General features: G+C 45.5%; 1 protein-coding gene across 1 annotated transcript in view; it reads left to right on the forward strand.

Annotated features, from left to right (window-relative positions):
• WNT3A (Wnt family member 3A) overlaps positions 1-23,876 on the forward strand; it is an 87,870-nt gene extending 63,994 nt beyond the window's left edge. The window contains exons 3-4 of the mRNA XM_083467190.1: positions 20,670-20,935; positions 22,187-23,876. Coding sequence (XP_083323316.1) covers positions 20,670-20,935; positions 22,187-22,666 — 746 coding nt within the window. The 3' untranslated portion in view covers positions 22,667-23,876. The remainder of the gene's footprint in view (positions 1-20,669; positions 20,936-22,186) is intronic.
• Positions 23,877-26,486: the final 2,610 nt, after the last annotated feature.

Raw genomic sequence — 26,486 nt, forward strand, 5'->3', positions numbered from 1 at the left:
TTTAACCCAGGAGGCAGAGAGATGCAGGAGAGTTGCAGAAGTTGCCGCCTCTCTCCTCAGCTGGGCAGCACCATGTGAACCACGTGAACTCTTTGTGAGCCAAGAGTGCATCCTAGAACAGGGGCTGATGGACTTCAACCCCATGGGATCTACTTGGCTTTTTACTAGAGTACCCCAGTGTCCAACAACCAAGGCCAGGCACAAAATGGTAGTTCACATGGGATGGAGCCAGAACCTTGGAACCCCAGAATAAGTGACAAATGTGTAGGAATGGGTGAATTTGCTGGCTTTGGTTCTCTGCATTTCTCGTTTTTCCAATCTTAAATTCAATTATCCACATTGCCTCCCACAGCAATTTGCATTTTTTTAAAAAAAAAACCCTCATGAAAATTTGCTTGTATTACAATGTGAATTTCTCCTTATAAATACATTTCTGTATTTTGTATGTCATTTAGGCTTATATTCGCATTTTTGCAAAGCCATTTGCTGAAATATAACACATTTTTGTATGTTAGCTTCATTAATATATGCATTTGAATGTATCCTCTCTCCTAACATAATGCACTGGAGACATTGTTGGGTTTGGGAAACAGATAAAAGCACTTCTTCATGCAGCACATAGTTAAACTATGAAACTTGCTCCCACAGGAGGCAGTGATGGGTACCAAATTAGATAGCTTTCAAAGAGGACTGAACAGATTCATGGAGGATAAGGCTATCAATGACTACTAGGCATCACAGCTATGCCCTGCCTCCACAGTCAGAGACAGTATGACAATGAATACCAGTTGCAGGGAATAGCAAGTGAGCAGTGAGCTGTTGCACTCATGTGCTGCTTACAGGCTTCCCACAGGCATCTGATTGGCTACTGTGAGAACCGAATGCTAGACTAGATGGTCACTAGTCTGATCCAACAGGCTCTTCTTAATTTCTTAAATGGGGCACTGCCCCATGAACCTCAGTTTGCTATCAACCAGATCCCACCTAGCTATTACCTTACAGCCAGTCCAAAGGGTAAGGGACGCGGGTGGCGCTGTGGGTTAAACCACAGAGCCTAGGACTTGCCGATCAAATCCCCACAACGGGGTGAGCTCCTGTTGCTCAGTCCCTGCTCCTGCCAACCTAGCAGCTCGAAAGCACGTCAAAGTGCAAGTAGATAAATAGGTACCGCTCCGGAGGGAAGGGAAACGGCGTTTCTGTGCGCTGCTCTGGTTCGCCAGAAGCGGCTTAGTCATGCTGGCCACGTGACCCAGAAGCTGTATGCCAGCTCCCTCGGCCAGTAAAGCGAGATGAGCACCGCAACCCCAGAGTCGGTCACGACTGGACCTAATGGTCAGTGGTCCCTTTACCTTTACCTTAGTCCAAAGGGTGGCACTGCATCCCAGCTTACTCCTCCTTTGTCTTAGTGTTGCCCTTTGTAGAACTTAGCAGGGAGAAGGATGGGGCAGAACTAGAATTCGTTTGATGCTGCCTGTCACTCACTCTGGCTCCACCTATTGTTGGGCTCCTGGCTTCTGCCCTACCAGCCCCAATGGGCAGCAACCACCAGTGGCAGGCACTTTCAGCATGCTTTTTTTTTTAAAAAAAAGCTTTTTTGGTGGACTGTGTAACTCTGGCCTGAATGGGAAACCCAAAAATTCAGACGCGCGTGTGTGTGCATTTGCAGATTGTACAGTTCTAGGAAAATCGAGAGTGCCGTGCTCACTCCACACACCCCAAATTCAGCAGACTTCCAGGGTTGACTTTAAGAGCTAAGCAGTCTACAATTCTTCATACTGATTTTGTGGGTGTGGGTGGGTGGGTGTGTGCGCGCGCATGGAAATAATAGAGATTTGGTGTCTTGCTGAAACAGTCCCCACTTTCTTTATAAGCCATTCCTGAAAATATGGTTGTGGTTTATTTTTATTTTTATTTTAAAAGCAAAATTCTTTATCATACTGAACCTGATGACTTTGATTTTGGCAAAGGGTGGGGGTGAGAGAGAGAGAAAAAGAGAGAGAGAGAGAGAGAGAGAGAGAGAGAGAGAGAGAGAGAGAGAGAGACTTTGCAACATACTTTGCTGGCATATAGTTCCTAATTGGAATATGCCCTTTGGATATTTGAAAATTGGCCCAGATATGGTCTTTAATGAATAACACTTTAATTAAATTTTTACATATTTAGCATGCAGCAGGAGAAATAGTTAGGCAAATGGCACAAGCATTAATCACGTACAAGTGAGTCAGTCCGAGCAAGCATACATTAGCAGAGCTTAGGAAACACCCTTTCCTTTGAAGGTGATGTAGAGGATGCTGGAAAAGCAAGGCAAATAATTAAAATGGGAGATGGATACAAACGATAGGAGATAAAGCGCGTGTGTGTTGAGGGGTGTAGGGAAGTCTGAGTAGGAAACATTTAGAACCACAAAGGATGCTGCAAAATCCTTCGGTGAAAGCTTTCTGCACTTAAAAAGAGATATTGCTAGAGCTAGCTCTAACATGAATTGAGGTTGATTTGCAGGTCCAGCAGCAGAAAAATGGCCCCAAACTGGGTCAGGGGATCAGGAGTGTTCTGAGGTTAAAGAAGAATAATCAGCTAAGATGGTTTTTAATTAGTTGGCATCCCTGCTAAAGATGTTTATATTTATCTATTGCCTCCAGCCCTCTCTCTACCTTTGTTTCTTTCCCCTTTAGGGTGAAGGCAGACATATTTAAACACTGGGTACAGCCAGTGGAGGCTGATCCATCAGGGCCAATGGAGCACTGCCCAATAACTTCAGACTAACCTCAGCCAGCCCCTACTTGCCTGATGTCTTGCTTAAAGCCAGTCCAAGGGGTGGCAATGCCTATCAGCTTCTCCTTGGTCTCAGTGGTGCACGTGCAAAAATCAGCAGGGAAGAGGATGGCAACAAAACTAAAATTAGTCAGCTTTGCCTATAATTGCCTTTGGCTCCATCTACTGTTGGTCTCCCTGCCTTATGCCTGACCAGCCTCAGTGGGCGCTAATCACCACTTGGTACAGCACCAGTATGATCCTGCCTTTGCAACTGAAATTGCACCTGTATATACAGCCAAATGAGCACTGTATCAGTCTTTTCTTCCACCCACCCATATCCCTATTGATTCAGTTACCGTATTTTTCGCTCTATAGGACACACTTTTCCCCCTCCAAAAATTAAGGGGTAATGTGTGTGCGTCCTATGGAGCGAATGCAGGCTCCTTGGCTTCAGCGATAGGAATGCGAAGCCTCCAAAGCGCAGAGGGAGCGCTCCCTCCGCGCTCCGGAGGTGCGCACCGACCTCTCTCGCTCTCCAGGCTTCAGGGATAGCCGCCTGAAGCCTTCAGAGTGCAGCAGGAGTTCCCGCTGCGCTCCGGAGGCTTCGGGTTCCTTTTGCTGAAGCCGGGTGAGCAAGACTCTCCTGGCTTCAGCAGAGAGGGAGAGCTGCGCAGCACCCCTTCAGCCAAGCGGGAGGAGAAATGGAAGGGGCTCCGTTTCTCCTGCCGCTTTGCTGAAGGGGCGCTGAGCAGAGAGGGGGAGATTTTTTTTCTTGTTCTCCCCCTCTAAAACAAGGTGCGTCCTATGGTTGGGTGCGTCCTATAGAGCAAAAATACAGTAATTGCTTACAGCAAGGCTGGAGACCCTGTTGCCCTTAGTCTATTGGCATTTTGACTTCAATTATTGTTATTTTTTTCTTATTGATCATTTTATTGTTTTATCTTTTTTGCAAACTGCTTTCAGGGTTGTTGTTTTTTCAGTCAAGTGGTGTATAAATTTCATTAAATAATAATACATGTGTTGTTGGACTACAGCTCCCATCATTTTCTGTTTATTGGATTTATATCCTGTTCTTCATCCTAAAGATGTCCAGGATGACTAAAATAGTTCCCCACCACTGGTTTGTAACTATTTTCACTCAGGGCCAACAAACTAGAAATGCATGTGACATATGGTTGGGGGGTTACTTGCCTGCAGGTGTGTGGGATGGGGTTCTGAATGGTATCAGGGCAGCAGAGGAGAGGAAAGATGCTTGTTTTAACTCTTTTCCCATGGTGTGTTTTCCCAATCAAAATATCCTTCCAGGTGCTTTCCTACCCATGGAGTTGATGGTACATGGGCACCTTTCTCCCTGGTAAAGATAAAAGCAGTTGAGGCGATGGTGGCTTTGAATGTGAAAAGGCTTCACCGGGAAAGGAGTTAAGCATCTCTCTCCTCCCTGCGCCCCCTTAAGGTCTCCCATATTAAGTTGCGTTAAGGTCTGCTACTCACATCTAGTTTGGCATTCAGCATTGAACTCGGTGGGATTTATGAGATGCATATGCAAAAGACTGTGTGGTTTACCCTACTCCTCTTTCAAGGAGATCAGTTTACAAGTGTCTCCAATCCAGACATATGTGTTTAGCTTGAACTTGATTACATGCTCTCCAGTAGTCAAATGTTGTGTACAGACATTTTATTCTAGCATCAGTGGAGATGGAGTACTTGTTTTTCTACATAGTCCACACACAATCCAGTCTATTACAGTGTGGTGCAGATATTGCCAAGGTTGCAGGTTCGATTCCCATATGGGAAAGCTGCATATTCCTGCTTTGCAGGGGTTGGACTAGATGACCCTCAGGGTCCCTTCCAACTCTACAGTTCTATGATTCTATAATTCTTGAGAAACTGGTTTCTTTCAAAAAATAAAAGCTTGCTGCAGATTGAGTCTGCATTACTCCACAGTGTGTCCATTTGAAAAGAAATATAGGCGAACCCCACATTTGAGGAGGGGGGTGTATCCACGCCTGCTTCATGGTATGGGTGGGCATATACCAATATCACAATCTCCACTTCCTTCTTCATTAACTTGGGGGATGTGCAGAGAGGAAAAGGTGTGCATAATCCCATAAGGGGAGGGTTAGCCAAACTTTCCTTTTCAAAGCGGCTTTTGAGTTGTAGATGGCTGGATATATATTTTTTTTAATGCCTTAAATATGAAGATGCAGAATACAAATAAAAATATAGAACATGTATACATGTATAGGGACGCGGGTGGCGCTGTGGGTAAAAGCCTCAGCGCCTAGGACTTGCTGATCAAAAGGTCGGCGGTTCGAATCCCCGCAGCGGAGTGCGCTCCCGTCGCTCGGTCCCAGCGCCTGCCAACCTAGCAGTTCGAAAGCACCCCCGGGTGCAAGTAGATAAATAGGGACCGCTTACTGGCAGGAAGGTAAATGGCGTTCCGTGTGCTGCACTGGCTCGCCAGATGCAGCTTGTCACGCTGGCCACGTGACCCGGAAGTGTCTGCGGACAGCGCTGGCTCCCGGCCTCTAGAGTGAGATGAGCGCACAACCCTAGAGTCTGGCAAGACTGGCCCATACGGGCAGGGGTACCTTTACCTTTCTATACATGTATAAATAAGTTTAAAATGATATAAACATACAATTTAACAGGATAAACAAAAAAACTACAAAGGAAATTATTCCTAATATTATTCAATTTATACTATTTCCTCAATAGCTAATAAGGGTTTCATTCATGCTCCATTCTCTCATTCCAATAGGAAACAACCTCCATTCTTTAATCAAGGTGTTATCACTTTGTCTTCCCTCACTAACCCTAAACATATTTATGAAGTTGATCATTTGGGCAATGTCCCAGATTTTATTTAACCAGCCTTTTTTGGGGTACTCCTGTCTTTCTTGATGCCTGCACTAGGCTCATTCATGGTGCTTTATTGCATTGGTTTTTGAGAAATTCCTTGGGTCCCCTACTGCACCGAGTGCATCCTTCCATGAATGGTCATCACCAGTGCTTTTTTTCTTTAAAAATAATGTTTAGAGGTATCATTTTCCTACCGATACTGAAATAATGCCCCTCAAGGAGGTCAAACTTAGATTCACAAAATGTTTAGGGGTATGAATACCCTCAGAAAAAAGCACTGGTCCTCACAATGCCACCACCTACTGAATTACAGGGAGCAACAGGATGCCAATATATATGTTTATACGAACAGATCCATGCAATATGCAAGGGGTGAGCTATACTAACTTTAGAAACCACTCCTATCCTTGAAACACAAGCATTAATTCTAATTAGGGAACAGAACATTCAGAACAATGAGTAATTTTATGCAGAATACAAAGGGTAATAAACTTAAGTCCACTGATTGCCATGGGACTGCTCTGAGTATGACTAATGTTGGGTATTATCCTAACACAGCCATTTTTTCCCTCTTTAACAGCTATCCTAACCCTTTACCTGTGCTTTTATGACCTGAGGAGACAACTGAGAATCCTGGTGGTCCACCTTCCCACCTCCCCAGGCCTGCAGTTCCTCACCCCTGTTTTAAATGATAATAAATAATCACAAGTGAGAACCTACCTCATCAGATATGCACATAGGAAGCTGCCTTATACAGTGTAAAGCCATTGGGCTATCCAGTTCAGTGTAAAAGGTAAAGGAACCCCTGACCATTAGGTCCAGTCATGACCGACTCTGGGGTTGCGGCGCTCATCTTGCTTTATAGGCCGAGGGAGCCGGCGTACAGCTTCAGGGTCATGTGGCCAGCATGCCTAAGCTGCTTCTGGCGAACCAGAGCAGCGCACGGAAACGCCGTTTACCTTCCCTCCAGAGCAGTACCTATTTATCTACTTGCCCTTTACGTGCTTTCGAACTGCTAGGTAGGCAGGAGCTGGGGCCGAGCAACGGGAGCTCACCCCGTCGCGGGGATTCGAACCGTCGACCTTCTGATCGGCAAGTCCTAGGCTCTGTGGTTTAACCCACAGCGCGACCCACGTTCCTCCAGTTCAGTGTAGTCTACCCTTAGTGGCAGCAGTTCTTCAGGGTCTCAGGCAGTCCCACCTGAGGATGCCAGAGTTTAAAACAGGGGCCTTCTGCATGCAATTGGGGCCTTCCCTACAGGATATTTGTGAAAGGTAAATGAGCATTGTGCTCTTATATATAAGGAGTGTTGTAAACAGGATAGGAAAAAAGAAGCACCCTCTTCAGAGACTCCATAGAAATTCTGAATGATCAGAGGGGGTGGGATGCACATGGAAGCTTAAGAGGCAACCCTATGTTCCCCCACTGGGCTCCATTGAGCTCAAAAGGAATTGGCTTTGAGTAAGCATGGAGAGCATAACTGGACTTTTAGGTCGTCAACAGGCTCATCTCAGCTATCTGCCAATCACCCACTCCCACCACCCTTCTGAGTAATACCCCTCCCCACCTTCTCACTATATAGAAGGATCTGGCAACTTCTGTTTCAGTGTATCTGAAGAAGTGTGCATGCACACGAAAGCTCATACCAAGAACTAACTTAGTTGGTCTTTAAGGTGCTACTGGAAGGAATTTTTTTATTTTGACTATGGCAGACCAACACGGCTACCTATCTGTAACTGGACTTTTAGGTGTTTTTCCATATTTCTTTTCAATATATGCATTTGTTTGTTTGTTGGTGATTCACATAGCCCACCTTCCATAAAAAATGACCCCCAAGTGGTTCCCATATAGCAATCAAATAATACAAAAAGAAATGGAAAAAAGAAAAGAAACATAATAAACCAACAGCAATCAATCCATCAATAAATAAAGCTGAACACGTAGAGACCAAGGAATCCCTCAGTGGTGTGAAATCTAATGCATCTCATGTTATTTTTACACAAATGCTTCCTACCCTATTCCATAGTGTCCCCGGATACCCCAGACTGAACCATAAAAATATAAGAGTAGTTCTAGTGGGTCAGAACAAAGACCAGTCTCCAGTGTAAGTCTGAACAGAGCTTGGAATGGGATGAGCATCCTCCGCTGCCTGTGTCTACCATTTAGTAATTAGAGGTACACTGCCTCTGATCCTGGAGGCTCCATTCGTAGTGATGGGAGCCAACAGTCATTGGTGACTGCTATCCTCAATAATTTTGCCTAGAAGCTGCTGGTGTTGGTGGTCTTTAATATTCAGTCCACCCCAGGGAAAAATTAAAACACCACCAGAAAGCCAGAAATGAACAGAGCAATCCAAAGGAGATCAAGGAAATTAATTGTCGGAAATGAGTTTCAGGAAGGGTGTGTGTGTGTTTAAGCCAGGTCCTTGGGAACAACTCTGAGCTTCAGTCATCTTTTGAAAGGGGGGCTGGTAGACATCCCAAAAAACACAGGTTATGACCTGTGACCTTCCTATGAGAAATTGTTGCCTTTTAGGATGTGTTAGTAGGACCATCCTTTTCATCAAATGCGTGTTTCTCCTGGCGGTGGGAGGCAATCACACCAGTATATCATTAACTTGCAGAGAAAAGGGGCCGTAAAAGGACTTGATGGGGGACCTTAGCCCACACCCTGCTGGGGTCTGCTAGGAGCACAATATCCCAGAGACCAGGAGATTAAGCTAAAGAGAAAAAGTGAAAGTGCTTTTCACGATTCACACGCCCTTTAGATTGTTTTATTAAACCACTTGAATAGGGATTTCCCTTGCGGCCGGCGACGGGGCCCGGCCAACGCATAGTTCTAGGTTGCTATGACTTGGTTGGTTCTTGCTAATCAGTGCAAGGGCGAACTTCATATAAAATATCTTGGGCCATTGTTAGCCTAACGTGCCGTGACACCTCCATCACAAAAGGGGATTCATTCACCCCAGCAGGTAATAAGGACGACTTGCCATACCAACCAAGCTGGGCTGTCAAGAGGGATCATGCCAAGGGCGAGGGAGCTCTTGCATTCCGTTCTCAGGTGGGCTGAGGGCGATCCTTTTGTTTAGCAGAGTCTGCTGATCACAGAAAATGATTTTCTGTAGAATGGATGGGGGAAGGGGAGTGTTTTGGTTGGTTGGTTGTTGGGTTTTTTTTCTTGTTTTCTTGTTTTTAAAGTCGTTGTGCAGACCCCAGAAGAACTGCAGAGGAAGACTCATGGGGCTGGAAATATGCAGATTGTCCTGGGACAGGATGCTGCCCTACTCAGCATCGTAAGGGTTGGGAGAACAAGGATCATTGGGCTTCAAAATGGCCTTGTGGTGGCAGCTTCTACCTTAAGCGGCTTTTTAAAAGGATTAGACACTAGGGATCGGCAAATCTGTCAGTTTAGGCTCCTCTCGGTTTCTCATTTTTCCAATCTTAAATTTAATCAGCCACATTTCCACATTAGTCTGCAATTTTTTAAAAAAAATCATCAGCATTTTAGTGTGTATTTCTCCTAAGGTACACATTTTTGCATGGAAGTATATGTATTTTTATGCACACTTTCCCCTTAATATATGCAGTTTTGTACACATTTGGTTGGAGGATTGTATCACAAAATTTGGAGAGTTGCTAGTCTTTTGATATGCATGTTGTTTAGAGAACTGCAAATCAGACAGGCTCACTTTCAAATGTGAACCAAACCAAGTTTCTCTCCCACCTTCATTACCCATATATTCTGTCCTTCCTATATACTATGCCCCCTCCCTTCATTTTGCCTTCATTCCAACCCTGTGTGGCAGGCAAAAGGGGAAGCAACTGATGGGCTCACGGTCAACCACTACGCTTTGTGGCCAAGCCCAGGGAATGGTTGCACTACAAGAGAACTGTGTCTCTGAATATCAGATTCAGGGGCAGGGGATACAGTGACAGCTCTTCTGTGAATGCTCTTCTTGTGCGTTTCCCAAAGCCATCTGGCTGCTACTGTTGGGAAATAAAACATTGTGCTATGCCAGGAGTGGGGAACCTCAGGTCTGGGGGGGGGCAGTATGTGGCCCTCCAGGCATCTCTAGCTGGCCCTTCAATCTCTCCCCAGGTCACTCCCCCTCTCCCCAGACTAAGCACCTCAGTAGCTCTTTCTTTGTACCCTTCTTCTGTGTTTTTGCCTTTCTGAAATGTGCCCTTGAACTCTGACAATGCCTCTTGCTTGCCTGGTTGGAGGAGGAGGAGGAGGAGGAGGAGGGTGTGTGTGTGTGTGTGTGTGTGTGTAGAAAAGAGTCTACTGTATAAAAGTAATATTTGCATTCATTGTTCCACCCACTTTTGCCTCTGGATGGTTGCCCAGGAAGGAATGTAGCCTTTGGGCTGAAAAGGGTTCCTCACCCTTGTGCCAGATGGACCCCTGGTATGATTCAGCACAGCATATTTCTGCATATTTAGCTACACACCAGCTCCCTAGTCCCCCGAGAATAAAGGTGTCACTGAAAAACACTAGCACAGTAAACACATCCTGATGACTCAAGTGAGTGAGCCAGGCCACACACAACAATAGGAAGCAAACAAATTAATATATAAATGAAACCCTCGCTCCTTAGAGCAAATACATTTCCTTTATGACGATGAGCCTGTTCCTGAACTTCACCAACACCACCCACCACGTTTTCCCATGGGAAATTGTGTTCTGCAGGAAGCCCATGCCATTCCCCACAACTATCTAGGGAGCATGTTCTCTAACCTCCCAAGGTAGCCTGCCCTATTGCTGAACTACCTCTTAGACTTTGGAAGTGGACCCAAATGTTACTTATATTATATTATATTGTGATTTTGAGCAGTAAAGTCTCTTATATAGATTGGCTGAGCTGGTGTGATGGTAGAGAATATTCACAAACATTCTAACTTCTCAGTGAACAAAGAATGTTTGCAGTCCGATTTCTGTGAGGGAAGAAAATAGTGGTTGGTTGGGAGACAGCACTGGGACAGGCCAAAGTTAAGAGGTTCTAGCAGTTAGGGGACCTAAAGGGCAAAAAAACCAGAAGCAAGGTGGTGGTAAGGAGCATGTAGAGGAGCCACCATATTAAGAAACAGGAAGTGTAGTGAAAGTATGCTTACGGACATGGGCAGAGGTGACAAATAAACTTCACATATTGAATGAGCCAACTAATAATTTTGGTTATAGGCTTCTAATATTATATTTTTTTCCTATAATTTAAACTTCATTCTCTACTGCCATAAGTAAATATGTTAAGTAGTCTTTAAAAACAACTCCTAAGCAATTTGGGCCCTGCATATTGTATGAACCGAAGAATTTCTTACATCCCTCTGCAGTCTCTCAGATCTGCCAAGGCTACTAACTTAGGTTACAAGGGCATAAAGCCTGGCAATTTCATTGGCTATCTCATAACCCCTCCCTGCAAAACATATGGAAATTCATGACACAGAAAATGCTATGGCTCACTGGTAGAGCATAAACTTTGCATGCAGAAGGTCCCAGGTTCAATCTCTGGGTAAGGCTGTGAAGGATTGCCTGAAACTCTGCTGATCCTCTGCCTAGTCAATGGAACAATACTGAGATAATGGACCAATGCTGCGACTTGTTATGAGGTGGCTTAAGATGCTCTTAGGGACGCGGATGGCGCCGTGGGTTAAACCACAGAGCCTAGGACTTGCCGATCAGAAGGTCGGCGGTTTGAATCCCCGCGACGGGGTGAGCTCCCGTTGCTCGGTCCCTGCTCCTGCCAACCTAGCAGTTCGAAAGCACGTCAAAGTGCAAGTAGATAAATAGGTACCGCTCTGGCAGGAAGGTAAACAGTGTTTCCATGCGCTGCTCTGGTTTGCCAGAAGCAGCTTAGTCATGCTGGCCACATGACCCAGAAGCTGTGTGCCGGCTCCCTCGGCCAGTAAAGCGAGATAAGCGCCACAACCCCAGAGTCGGCCACGACTGGACCTAATGGTCAGGGGTTCCTATACCTTTACCTTTTAAGAAGCTCTTATTTATTTAGCTTGAACATATCTTTTATCATGCATGGTTTTTTAAAACGGGATGGGCTTGAGAACCAGATGGTCAGGAAGATGCATGCCCAGACCAGCAAGCATGGCCACCTTCAACCACCATGGCCAACTGTCAGGAATGATGGGAGTTGTCACCCAGCTACATCTGAAGTTCCCCACCCCTATATCTCTTTAACCCAACCATATGTCTTATCTTTAGTCAATTGTCTGTGTGGTATTCCTGGCATGATTTGCTCCCTTAATAATTTTTCCTTAATTATTTGCATGGCTGTTTATCTGATGGAAGCATTATGCCTCCTGAGGGTAATTCAGACTTCAGACATAACAAGGCCTTATCAAGAATTGCAGACAGTACTCTGACACTAAATCAGAGGTGGAACTTGGAAACCCGCAGAAATCTTCATAATATCCTACACAAGTCTCACAGTGATGGCTGGTCCATTAGGATGTGTGGAGAGCTGCCCCACCACACTTAGTCTGCCCTCAAGCAGCCCCCACCCTACCAGCCTTCTTCCTTAACAAGCTGTCAGGGTGTATGTGGCTCTGCCTGTCATTGGCTCAGGTTCCACCTACAGTTGATCTCCCTACCTTTCAGCCTACAAATCCCAAGGGCATCACGCACCACTGCTCTCTGAAGTGGGCATTTGTCACCCATGCACAGCTGAACATCTCTTGCTTTGAGTCAGAGTACCAAAAGGTACAAACCTAGACAGCATCTTAAAAAGCAGAGACATCACCTTGCCAACAAAGGTCCATATAGTTAAAGCTATGGTTTTCCCAGTAGTGATGTATGGAAGTGAGAGCTGGACTATAAAGAAGGCTGATCGCCGAAGAATGGATGCTTTTGAATTATGGTGTTGGAGGAGACTCTTGAGAGTCCTGTGGACTGCAAGAAGATCAAACCTCTCCATTCTGAAGGAAACCAGCCCTGAGTGCTCACTGGGAGGACAGATCCTGAAGCTGAGGCTCCAATACTTTGGCCACCTCAGGAGAAGAGAAGACTCCCTGGAAAAGACCCTGGTGTTGGGAAAGATGGAGGGCACAAGGAGAAGGGGAAGACAGAGGATGAGATGGTTGGATAGTGTTCTCGAAGCTACCAGCATGAGTTTGACCAAACTGCGGGAGGCAGTGGAAGACAGGAGTGCCTGGCGTGCTCTGGCCCATGGGGTCATGAAGAGTCGGACACAACTAAACGACTAAACAACAACAACAACCACAAGGTGCAGCACATTTTAGAAGAAGTGTGAGCTCATGAGAACAAACATGGAATCTTGGGTCAGGGTTTCATGTTCTTCTTGACTCAAAACCTGGTTCAGAATGTACACCAGGGAGGGGTGCATAAGAAGAGTTTGGCTGCTGTATCAGACTTGTAGCTCATCAGGTCCAGCACACTTTCCTCGCACTGGCCAATCAGATGCCTATAGGAGTCAGGCAAGTAGAACTTGAATGCAACAGCAACTCCTAGCAATTAGTATTCAGGGGCATATTGCCTCCAACAGCGGAGGTAGTATCATAAACCTTCATCCTTACCTCTGATTATCTATCTGATAGAAGTCCTTCCTGGATCTGGCTAAAATTACAGCTAAAAGCCACCTGTCAATACACCACCCCGTTTTTTTCCTCCCTTCATAGGCCCAAGGCTATATTTTGCTGGTACACATCCTATTGATTTGGCTGTGAAGTCATGAAGGTACATGGGAAATTCCCTCACCCAGGCACCTTTTTCTCCTGGGGCATAGCAAAGATAGAGAATACATGTATTTTTAAAGGCTTTTATGCTTACACAGGAACAGATAGTTTGGTAATCAAAACTATTAAACCTTGGCAGGGCACCAAGCCGAGATGGAGATCATCCCAGAAAACAAAACAAAAAAAAGAGTTAGAAGAGACTTGGAAGTCTTTGGCATGTATGTAATTTATGGAGAATGCTGGGAATGTGTGGGAGGGAGTGCCCAAAGGCGGGAAGGGAGTAATATGTTGCTTCCATCCAAAAAAAAAGAGGAAGATCCAAGCTGTTGGGAAGTTGACTTCGCTTATGGCAAAAATATTGGGAACGTTGGAAACCAAATATTGACGCAAAGCTGCTTTTCAGGGTGAACTCAACTGAGGTAGTGAACTCAACTGGAATAAAGTGAAGAAAGGTTTTTCTTCAAATGCATAAACCTTGTGACCTCCATTGCAGTTGACCAAGTTAAAATAAGGAGATAAATCCTGTAGATGTAATGTTCACATAACATACTATCCCACTTCTTGTAGATCAGGGATATGGAATGTTACCTCCAGACATTGTTCGACTCCAACTCCCACCAGCCTCAGACAACACGGATAATGGTCAGGAATGATGAGCAGTGGTGTTCCAATATCTGGAGAGGACCAGGTTGCCCATCACTATTATAAGCAATTGCATGGGCCTCTGGAAAGTTCTACTAAATTGTGGAGGGTGCTCACATAGAAAGCTCTTCTCTTCTTTGTCTCAGAGCTGTGCCTTTTCTATGGTGACAATCCTGGTGAGAAATGCAGGACCCAAGATGGGGAGGTGGAGCTTTTCATGGGCCCACAGGCCCATAACCAGGTGGGGGGAAACCCAAGGCATAACTGTAGAATGGGGTGAGGAACCTCAGGCTCACGAGCCAAATGTTGCCACCAAGGCCTCTCTACCTGGCCCTTGGAACTCTGTATTATATGGACTGTCCAGATCTTACTAGATTTGCTTTTGAACAGAAAACACAATATTCAGAACCCAGATCTGCTTGCTCCACAGCATGCAGACATGCGATGTGCATGTACGAGAGAGAGAGAGAGAGAGAGAGAGAGAGAGAGAGAGAGAGAGTTTGCAGTCTGAGAGACAGAAAGGGGTTCACCCCCTCACACACTGCAAGCACATGTGAGAGGTTTGTAGGTGTAATGGGTATGAGTTACTCGTGCGTAAACTGGTGCCTTTCTCGGCTAATTTGCCTTGTTAAACCTTTCTAACTGCACAGCCCTTTCTCATCGTGGCTGCCTCAGTCGCTGGCAGAATCCGTCAGTGGGCGTTTCTTGAACCTCTTCCAACATAAAAGTTGTTTGACACCCAGTCTCCTCCTCCTCTCACTGCGCGGGAGTCTTCTGCGCAGGGAAGGCATGGGTAGCGGAGGACCTGGGCTCTCCTCACTGATGTCCAGTGAAGAGTCCTGGAGCCCTCTGTCCACTTCCCCCGTCTGCCTCTCCTTATCCCCGGTGTTGCGCTGATTGGCTTCCCCCTCTACTGAGCTGTTTCTCCCCCTGCTGCTGGGTCCTTCGCCAGCATCATCTGGGAGCCTCCCCTTCGCCTCTCGCTCCGATGTCAGTTCCCTGACAGTAGGGTTGTACTGATTAGCTCCAGACCCTTGCCAAGGCACTTTTGCAGACATCACCTTCCCATTGCACAGACATTTTGGTTGTGTGTAGGGGGCATATGCATGTATGGTCCCTTCACAAATGCATGGTCAACAGGAGGCATGGGCACTAACCATTACAAACCCAAGATACCTTCAAGACATGAGGTCAGAGGCAGTGTGCCTCTGAAAACCAGTTGCTGGAAACCACAATGAATGGGGAAGTCCTTTTGCACTTGGGTCCTGTTTGTGGGCTTCCCATCAGAATCTGGTTGGCCGCTGTGAGAACAGGAGACTGGACTGGATGGGCCATTGGCTCTTATGCTGTTATGACAGTCCTTCATTTGAAGATATTTGAAGAGTTGAGCGGTCCATGTCCAGTTTAAAGATAATGAACTGCTAGAGGGGGCAGGAGGGGTGTTGAAGTTGCCTATCAACAGTTAGTAGCAGGCAGGCAGGCCACCTGGTTACAGTCTTCTCCACTAGGATAAGATGTGTTGTATTTCTATTTCAGTTATAGAAATTGTTTGAAATTTTGTACACACTCTTTGCACTTTGGGGGGGGGGCTGCCCAACTTGAAATCAAGCAACCAAATGCACAAACAGCTTAAACAAAGGGGCTTAAAGAAGCAATAGGACACCAGTCAATCCTCTAGTTTTCTAAAACAGAAAAGGGAGCATAGTAGTGACTCAGTGAGTGGGGCCCAGGGAAATTAATCATGAGCATTTAGGAAAATGCATTTCCCAAGGAGTAGTACCAGCCTCATTCTCAGGTGGAATTTTGCCAACAAGTTAAAAGGCAGCTTATTTTTTGAAAGTGTTCTCTATTGGTTGATTTTATCTTCTTTAAGCTTGCTTTAAAGCAGTGATGATGTAATGTAGTTTTCTTACAGTTGGGGTTTTCTACTTTATATATGGCATTTTAGTTTATGATGGTTTTAGTTGGGTGGTTTTATCATTTGAATTCTGTACAAATGGCAAAGAATGAGGCCTCCGGATACCTAAATAAATGAGATGTAAATATTGCTGATTGGCTGGTTAGGTGAACAGTAGTCAGAACCTGCACAACAGTCCTACAAGACCATTTGATATGGCTTATGAATACAATGCAATTTTTAAAATATTATATAAATTCAGTATTAAAATAGCAGTTCCAAACACAGGTAGCAAAGAGTTCAGAGTCAGAAAAGAGCTGCTTTAAGTAAACAAAGGCATTATATACTTTATGAACAGTCCTAAATCTGGAATTTTGTTTGTGTGTTTAGTGGATTTTGCTTGTAAACTGATTATGCGAAAACCATAGGACTTGCTTTTTAAAATAATTTTTTAAAAAATATTTTTGAGAGTTACTTCTAGGAATGGGGGAATCTGCTAATATTTGTTTTTCTGGGTTTCTTATTTTTCCAGTCTTAAGTTCAGTTTGTGATTTCTTTTTTAGTTCTCATGAAAATTCATCAGCATTTTAGTAGAAATTTCTCCTAATAAAGGATTTTTTGAATATAATTTTGCCTAATATACACATTTTTGCAAAGCAATTTCCCCTAAAATAATGCATTTTTCTATGTGATCTTCATGAATATATGCATTTTTATGCACACTTTACCCTAGTAACGCATTTTTGTACACATTACTAGAAAACTGCCTTGCAAAACTCAAAGAAGTGCAAATTTTCAGTGCTCATGTTGTTTTGGAAAATGCAAATTAGAAAGGTTTAGCTTTAAATGCAAACAGAATCAAACGTTTCCCTCATCTCTAATACATCCAAGGGATATTATATTGCACACCAAGGTCAGCCTTGGTGCATTGTTATTGCATAGTGCGACAAGGACCGTTTCTCTGTAGCATTAGCTTTTAGCAGAGGTGGGGAACCTTTTTAAGCCTAAGGGCCACATTGCCTTATGGACAACTCTCCAGCAGCTGCAGAGGTGGGGCCGGAGGCAAAAGTGGGTGGAGCAACAGATGTGACTATTACAGTGGTGCCTCGCAAGACGAAAAGAATCCGTTCTGTGATTCTCTTCGTCTAGCGGTTTTTTCATCTTGCGAAGCAAGCCCATTGATGGATTAGCGGATTAGCGCTATTAGCAGCTTTTAGCGGCTTATCTGCTGATCGGATCAGCTGATAAGCGGTTTAGCAGCTTAGAAAAAGGGGGGAGGGGGAAAAACCAGCAGGAACTCGCAAGACATTGTCGTCTTGCGAAGCAAGCCCATAGGAAATTCGTTTTGCGAAGCACCTCCAAAACGGAAAACTCTTTCGTCTAGCGGGTTTTCCGTCTTGCGAGGCATTCGTCTTGCGGGGCACCACTGTACCTTTATCCAGAAGCTACATTCCAGCCACAGAAAAGTCAGAGGTTCCTATACACCCCTCTCTCTATCCAGGCCAGCAAGAGGCAGCATCCTAGTTCAAGGACACTTTCAGCTAGGCAAAAGCACTCAAGGAGAGCATGGAGCAGGACAGGTGAGGAACGGAGATCTGGGAAGAAGGGTTGTTCCCTGTCCTGGTGGTGTTGCTTGCAGACAGTCCAAAGGGCTGGAAATAGAGGCCCAGAGGGCTGCATTTGACCTCTAGGCCCAGGGTTCCCCAACCCTATCATAGCTGGCTTTGAAAGGGGAATAGATAAACTCTTTTGAAAGGATATGTGCCAAGTACACTCTGGTGGGGCTCCTCCTCTCTCGGTGGGCCTTGTCAGGTTTCTCTGGGAAAGGCAGTGAGATCAGCAACACTGACGCTGGAATTGTCCACAGTGCTCCAGAGTGGTGCTGCCACATTGGGAGCATTGTGCAAAATTTAAAATGGCACCTAAAAGCTGCTGCTCGGAACACCAGGCCAAGCCCCAAATCTGCCGTGGACCCTACTAGGGTTTGGGGGCTACAGCAAGCAACCCAGAAATTCCAGGTGCTGATGCTACCAGTCCAAAGCAAACTAGTTTCACAAGCCTAACTTCTCCCAGCCTGCCTACTGGGTCTGTAATACAGGTAGCTTGCATCTCACGTGAGGATTCTGTTTCGGATGTCCACACATAAATGCAAAAACATGTAAAGCCAGGAACCTCCCAGAACCGCCATTGTGCCAGGTGGAGGGCTGTCTACTCAGCTTTGAGAAGGAGGTGCAAGGGCTCTGGCATGGTCCCAGAGCCTTCCCACATCCTTCCCAAAGCCTGGTAAGCAGTTACCTGGCTTTGGGGAGGAGACAGAAGCACTCTAGGACCCTGCCAGAGACCTTGCATCTCCTTTCCAAGCCCAGGTCCTCACTTACCGGGCTTTGGGAAGGCCACACCCCTCACACTGCCTTTGTCCTTTGCAAAGCTGGGTAAGCCCACCATCATAGCTTGGTATAGGGGTGTGAGGGAGGGAATAATTGAAGAATAAGTTTCCTCCACACACCTTTTATTTATTTCCCCCCCAACCCGCACAAAGCTGCAATCATGTAAGTAAAATAAGTAGAATTGTAGAGTTGGAAGAGACACTGAGGGTCATCTAGTCCAACCCCCTGCAATGTAGGAATCTCAGCTAAAGTATCCATGACAGATGGCCAGCCAACCTCTACTTAAAAACCTCCAAGGAAAGAGAGGCCACAACCTTCCGAGGAAGACTTTTCCAGCTCTGACTGTCAGAAAGTTTTTCCAGGTGCTTAGTGTAAGATGCAAGTTACAGTCATATCTTGGACCCCAAACACCCTGGAACTTGGATGTTTTGGCTCCTGAACGCCGCAAACCTGGAAGGGATTGTTCCGGTTTGCGAATGTTCTTTTGGAACTTGAACATCCAACGGGGCTTCCGCAGCTTCTGATTGGCTGCAGAAGCTTCCTGCAGCCAACCAGAAGCTGCAATTTGGTTTTCGAACATTCTGGAACTTCCAAGGTATGGAACTTCCAAAACGTTTTGGAACTTCCAAGGTCTGACTGTACTTTTCAGGGTGTCTCCCTCTCTCCTCACCCTCCATTGCCACAGCCAAGCCTCGTCATAAAGTGCACCCCACAGATGTTCGGTTCAACCCTCCCCCCAATTTCCTCAGACCCTTGGAAGGAGCTCCTTTGGAGGCTTCATGAGAACTAAAGAAGAGCCTTGCTTGATCAAGCCAAAGGTCCATCTACCTATTCTCACAGTGGCCAAACAGATGCCCCAATGAGAAGCTCAAAACCAGGAATTGGGTGCCACAGCTGCTTTCCCCACCTGCAGTTCCTCGCAACTGGCATATGGAAGCACATTGCCTTTGACTGTAGAGGTAGATCGTGGCTAGTAACCACTGACAGCCTTTTCCTCTGTGAATTTGCCAAGGTGTGTGAAATGGTGTAGGCTGGCTTTTCTCTCGCTTTCTTTTGCGCTCCTCTGTTAGGAATGCTCTCTGTTCCCTCTAGGTAAGGATTCCTCCCCGTACTTCTGTTCACTGACAGCTGACTTTCCAGAAAGGCCTCGTCTCTCTCAAGTCGCGACCTGCTGCCTGTCTCTTCTGCAGCTACCAAGAACCACCCAGGCTGGCTGACAAAAACAAGCCCTGCCGTTCTCCCTCTCCCGCCTCTTATCTCAGCTGAGGCTCTTACATTTTTATATGGCAGCTAAATAACCCCTCATTTCCATTACAAGTGCGTGCTTTTCCTCCTGTTTATCTTCATCTCCAAGGCCAGCCTTTCTCTTGGCCCTGAGGCCCAGGACGCCTCAGGTAAGCTCACCAAAGCTAAAGAGGGTCAGGCCAGCTATTAGCCATTGATGGTGGTGTGTGGGGAGGGGAGGGTTAGACAGACAGAGCCAAACCCTTTATCAGGCATAGGAAGCAATTCACAAGTCTCAGAGGCCTTTTCTCTCTCCCCTTCTCCTTCTCTGGGTCAAAGCTGAACCCAGATTGCTTGCTCCAGAGATAGAAGCGGGGGAGAAATTTGGTTTGGCATACATTTTCATGGAAACCTATGAAATTATTTGATCCAGTCTAAGTTGTTGTGTCCATCATTCACAACCACTCAGGGAAGGCAGGAGTGCAGAGCCTGGGCACGCAATAACTACAAAAATGCACATATTAAGATGCTTATATTAGTGAATATAATGTGTGGAAATGCACTGTGTTAGGGGAAATTCCTTGCAAAAATGTGTAAATCAGGCAAAATTCCATACAAAATATGCGTATAATAAAGATAAATTAGCACTAATATGCTGGTGAATTTTCCCAAGGACTTTATTTTTTTAAGTAAATGCAAACTGATGTTGGACCACCCTGTGTTAAGGTATTCATTCATTCATTCATTCATTCATTCATTCATTCATTGGAGGTCATAGCTATTAAACAGGTTAGGTATTGGATTCAATTTGTACTGTAGACATGAAAAGGGCTCAGTGAGTCTTAAACAATCATATCCTGGGATGGCTATAGGTTTTTAATGAATGGCCTCCAATATTAAAGGGGAGGTTAAGGTTAAGGGTCCACGTCTGAGTGTGGCTTCTGATTGGACATAAGCCCAGAGCAGTAATTCATCCAGAGCTGCAACCAGCAGCACACTGGAAATAATACTGGTTTCCAGTATTTCTAACTGGTACATTTAACTCCTGTGTATAATATTAATATAAATAAATAATTTTCCGATTAATGTGGCTGATGAATTTTCTACTCCAGCCTTCCCAGTCTCCAAGCTATATTTGTGAAAGTAACCCCGTTGTCCTTGGGTGACAGATACTGAGCATGACGTTAATTTTTTCCCCCACAGCCACCAGAGAGTCAGCCTTCGTCCATGCTATTGCCTCTGCTGGTGTGGCTTTTGCAGTGACCAGATCCTGTGCGGAAGGATCGGCCACCATCTGTGGCTGTGACACGCGGCACAAGGGTCCTCCGGGGGAAGGCTGGAAATGGGGAGGCTGCAGCGAGGATGTGGAGTTTGGGAGCATGGTGTCTCGGGAGTTTGCGGATGCACGAGAGAACAGGCCAGATGCTCGGTCGGCCATGAACAGACACAATAACGAAGCTGGAAGGACGGTAAGGAAAACCGTGGTTTTGTTCTATTCCCTCAGTGGTGACTGCAACACTATAATAATTTAGCAACTTGCTTCAGATATAAAAGCAGGCACCAAATTGCACAATCAGTGAATCCAGTTGATCCTGTTCTCCTTGACTGCACCATTTAAGGCTGCTAGGGGGCAATCGTCTGGCTGACGAACTTTTCCTCCGTGGTCAGAGGAGGAGAGAAGGAAAAAAACAAGCAAGTTGCATAGGCACCTACAATCTCATTGTTTTCACTATACTTCTACTCTACAGCTAGCTAAGGTTTTACTGTCAAATATATTGGAAGCTGCCTTATAATAAGTCAGAGCCCTTTTCCTCTAGTTCAGTATTGTCCACATTGGCAGCAGCTCTCAAGGATTTCAGACAAGTCTTCCCCAGCCCTACCTGAAGATGCCAGGGACCTTCTGCATGCAGAGCACATGATCTTCCAAATGTCAAAAAAGACATCCCCATAGTGGCAACTTCAACAGTAACAAGTAATGGTGGCAGGAACAATCAAATTGCTCTGTAGAGCAGAAAGGAGGAACCTCTGGCCTGTGGGTCTAATTAGGCACATCCAGGAGGACATTATGTCCAAGCTACACCCACCTGCCTTGCACCTGATGTCATATGTGACATCAGGTGCAGGGGAGGTAAAAGCCTGGTGCAGCTGAAAGGAATTTTACCCCTAATCTGCCTGATTAAGCTTCAAAATCTGACCTTGCACCTTAAAATCAGTTGGCAACTCTCATGACATGGACATAACAAAAGTACTACAGTGAGGGAAGATTTCTGGGTCCAGCAAATGCACGAATATTAGACTGTAAACTGGTACTGTGCCAGCATCCTAAAATGCTGAGATATTTGTTGTAGCCATTGGCAGAGCTGCGGCACATGCCTGACTTCCTGCCACAAGTGTCATTGCTGTTTACCAAGGAGGGAAAGGGGTGAGGCCGGTGCTGTGCAAATGTACCAGCGGAGCCAATCTGTCATTCCAGCTGGTGCATTTGCACTGCAGCAACCATGCTGCCACCTCTCTGCTCCCCCTCCAGGTAAACCACAGAGACAATGACAGGAGGTTAGATAAGCAGCATTGCACCACCAACCACTACTGGATAATTGGGAACTGCCAACCCTCCAAAGTTTAAAAATGCCATATTGAATGTTTCCTCATACTACAAACTAATGTTGTCTCTCCTTCTTCTGCCTTCCTTGCCATTCTCCCCCCCCCCTTTCCTTCTTCAGTCCATTATTGACCACATGCACCTCAAATGCAAGTGTCATGGATTGTCAGGCAGCTGTGAGGTAAAGACCTGTTGGTGGTCCCAGCCTGACTTCCGGGTTATTGGCGACTACCTCAAGGACAAATATGACAGCGCTTCAGAAATGGTGGTGGAGAAGCATAGGGAGTCCCGCGGCTGGGTGGAGACACTGCGCCCCAAATATAACTTCTTCAAAGCACCAACCGAGAGGGATTTGGTCTATTATGAGAACTCACCCAACTTCTGCGAGCCAAACCCTGAGACTGGCTCCTTTGGCACCCGCGACAGGATCTGCAACGTCACTTCCCATGGGATTGATGGTTGCGACCTCTTGTGCTGCGGGCGAGGACACAACACACGGACTGAGAAGAGGAAGGAGAAGTGCCATTGCATCTTCCATTGGTGCTGCTACGTCAGCTGTCAGGAGTGCATACGGGTCTATGATGTCCACACGTGCAAGTAAGATGGGATGGCCACGGAAAAAGAATCAAAGATTACTTCTTTCTATAGGAGAAAGTTGACTTCTTGAGATCCACACACTCACTCACAGAAGCTAGCATTGGTTGGCTAGAATAGGTATCATTTCTTCTCGACCATCACATCTGGATGTTAACCTTGCAATTCCTGACAAACCGAGATGCCAACCAACCAGCTGTTTTTGACCTTTTGCGCCACAGGAGACTGGTTTCTTTAACTAGTCAAGAACATAGAGCTGGATAGTGGATGGCGAGCAGCTTTCCAGAAGGTTCTGGAGTGTCTGCTCTTTCCTTTCAACTCACATGGCAAAACTCATGCTATTAAGTGTCCTTTGAATGTTGTGGGTCTTCCTGAGACATGGCCTATTTGTGCATTATGAGCATGGAAGAAGCTTCTAGCGCAATGACTCTTAATGTTCCAGCCCAGCCTGTAGCTAAGTTTCTATGTATAGAATTAACAACAGGTGGTGTGTTGTTGTTTTTAAAGGCCCTTGTTCAACCTCTCACAGGAACTGGAGGAACTTGCAAATGACTCTTCACTCTGTGGAACTGCCAAACTTTGTAATATATTCAAATCCTGAACTGACTGACAATTCAGACAATGCTTCTACTATGGGAGAAGGAAACAGGAAGTGAGGTGGCACTTGTGTGTTATGCTTGTTAAACAATGTAATAGACAGCCCACAACTGTGACATTATTTCCTATGGTAAAAATCCCACACACACACACACACACACACACACACACTCTGTTACATATATACATATATATGTACACCATCTCACAGTTTCAAGTGGGCACTGCTAAGGCACTGCTTATTAGCCCACTTGTACTGGGTGGGATTTTTGCCATAGGAAATAATGTCACAGTTGTGGGCTGTCTACTGCGAATATAACATTGTGGCTTAAACAGTTGGCTCTCTCAGGATCAACAGCCTCTGAGGACAAAATGGCTGCCAGGCCTTACTGCAGGAGATTGTTAAATGACATAAAAACACAGGATTCAATAGGATAGGAAATTACACCCTTTCACCTTCATACCATGGGTCTTCATCCAAGCCATGCAATATGAGAAGTGAAATGTTGAATGGGCATTCTTTGGAGCCATCATGAATGTTCAGGCAGGTTTCTGATCAAAGAAACCATTTCAGCCAGAGTTTCTCAACTGATATGTGCAAATTGTCCTTTACCTAGACATACCCCCTCAAGCATAACCCCAGAATGGCGTACCTGCAGTTCCCACAAAATCAAAAATTTGGTAACTGACTCATTTTTTATGTAGGTCATGTTTTCAGAAGAAAATCCTTCAAAGCTAACCTATGGAGTTTATACCATTTCCATTTTCCAGGGCAAAGATGCACATTTCCTCTTTTGTTCATCGCATGACTATTTGTGTGATCAGACCACTGAAACTGCAGACATTGCAAACACTCCCCCCCCCCCCCATGGTTCAATTTCCTCAGCAGATACCTTGTTGGGGGTTTTCCTTGTTGATATATACAGGGGCCAACAGAAGTCGTTCCAGTCAACAAAGCTGGCCTCCCACACTGAGGACATAGATCTCTGAGGGGGCAGAAGTACCTGTCTTTCCCTGGCACTCCCCAAGTTCCTAGTGTGCCCTGCAACACTCAAGCAAAAGTTCTGGAAGCCCTTTCAAGATGGAATGATGTGTTGGCTGTGGAGATGTACTTGAGGGTGAATACAGATAGCCATTTACCTTAGCCTTACGAAGATGTCCAGAAAAACCCATTGAAAATATGCTGACTAGCCTTCCCACACATTTCTGGATTTAGCATGTGTGGCAGGGAGAGCCAACCTGGTATCTCCAAATGTTATTAAACTCCAACCCCTAGCAACCCCAGCCAACTCCACCACTGAGATACAGTCCATGTAAAGGGAGGCAGAGAAGGGGAGGAAAAGCATTATTGGGGACGGTGTTGACACATCTTCTATAATCTCAACTACAGTGGTACCTTGGGTTACAGATGCTTCAGGTTACAGACGCTTTGTTTCCTGCTTGGCAGGGGGTTGGACTCGATGGCCCTTGTGGTCTATTCCAACTCTTCTATGATTCTATGATTCAGATTACAGACTCCGATAACCCAGAAATAGTACCTCGGGTTAAGAACTTTGCTTCAGGATGAGAACAGAAATTGTGCGGCGGCGGCGCGGCGGCAGCGGAAGGACCCATTAGCTAAAGTGGTACCTCAGGTTAAGAACAGTTTCAGGTTAAGAACGGACCTCCAGAACAAATTAAGTTCTTAACTGTAATGGTTTGATATAAATCGGGGGTGGGGGATATGACAAGTTGAACCCAGTCAAAGTTGCAACTATGACAAAGTTAAGCACACACTTAATTCTCTCCTACTGAAATGAGACTTTACAAGTTTCTCAGTGTCAGCAGGATTGTGCCCCAATACAAGTGTAGATATATGCTGGACTATACGCTAAATAGGCAGAGATCTTTTCAGTGCCCTCGACGGACTTGAAATGAATTTTCTGTGCTCTTCCAGTGATCACAGATAGTTTAAATGGTAGAGAGCTTAAGAATCCCTCTGTATTCACCCCAGGGCAGAAACACAGCTGCAATCATAGCGGAAATATGATATGTCGAGTCTCAAAATGAATGAGGTCCTCTTCGGTGAGGTTGTTTCTTTTACTTTTGATTAGACATCTCTCTCCCTCTCATTCCAGCGTCCCAGGAGGCTTTCAAAGGACCCTGGAAAAGGCTCAACATCCCTGCTGAGAAACATTTTAAAATCCTTTTGTTTCCATTTTTCCAGAATTTTCAACTCTATTTATTCGTATTTATTTGTGATTGTGACTGACATCTTGGAATCATCTCTCACTGTTACAAATGGCCTTTCCCAGTCAGTAGCTCCTCATTCTTTAGCTGGAAAGACATCTCAGGGTGAATATGAGGAGCCTTAATGTAGCACCAACCTTGTAGGTCATGAGGAGCTCCCAGGAAACCCCTACCCTGTTCCCAGGCAACCATGGGCAGAACTACCTTGATTCTGCAACTTTATAAACCAAATCTCTTGTGCTTAGCAGCCACTCTAGGCCCACACAGTCGCAATCTATGACAGAGTAGCCAACATTGTGCCTTCCAAGTGTTGCAGATGCCCAACTCCCATCAGCTTCTTCCAGCATATTCAATCATCAGGGCGGAAGGGGGTTGTAGTCCACAACATCTGGACAGCACAAAGACCAGAAAACTGTGATCCTCCAGAAGCTATTTTTTGTTGCCCCACGAGAGAATGGCAAATGGTCAGGGATTATGGGAGCTGTAGTCCAACAACACAGGTTCTCCATTTCTGACATGGACTGTCACAGACCTGGTTTAGATTGAGGTGGTAAAGCTGTATTGCAACTGCAAGGGTGGGGTGGGCCACAAAATGTCCTCTTAACATCTAGCTTGTATGTGTGTTGTGCATGTGCTGATATGGGGTAGTACTGTAGTCAAGTCTGAGGTGGTAGACCCCAAACAAAAAATTTCTGCCTGTGTGAGACTAATGAGGTCACAGTCTTAAGAATCTACCATTCTTAGTGCATTTAGGGTGTCTCCAGTCAGTATTTTGCAGGAGGGATTCATGTGCATACCAGCAAATTTAGATTTGTACAATTAAAGGGGATTAAAGAGTTTTGTTGTCCTAGAGCTGAATCCACACCGTACATTTAAAAGCACCTCCCATCCCTAAAAAGGAATCACGGGAACTGTAAAGTAAAGCAGGATGGATGATCATTATTGTATAGCCTCCCTGCAAACAAATCAGAATGAACACTCAATAAAGACCAGATAAAATC

This window comes from Podarcis liolepis (genome assembly GCF_965112155.1).
Source record: "Podarcis liolepis genome assembly, chromosome: 12".
Lineage (NCBI taxonomy): Eukaryota > Metazoa > Chordata > Lepidosauria > Squamata > Lacertidae > Podarcis > Podarcis liolepis.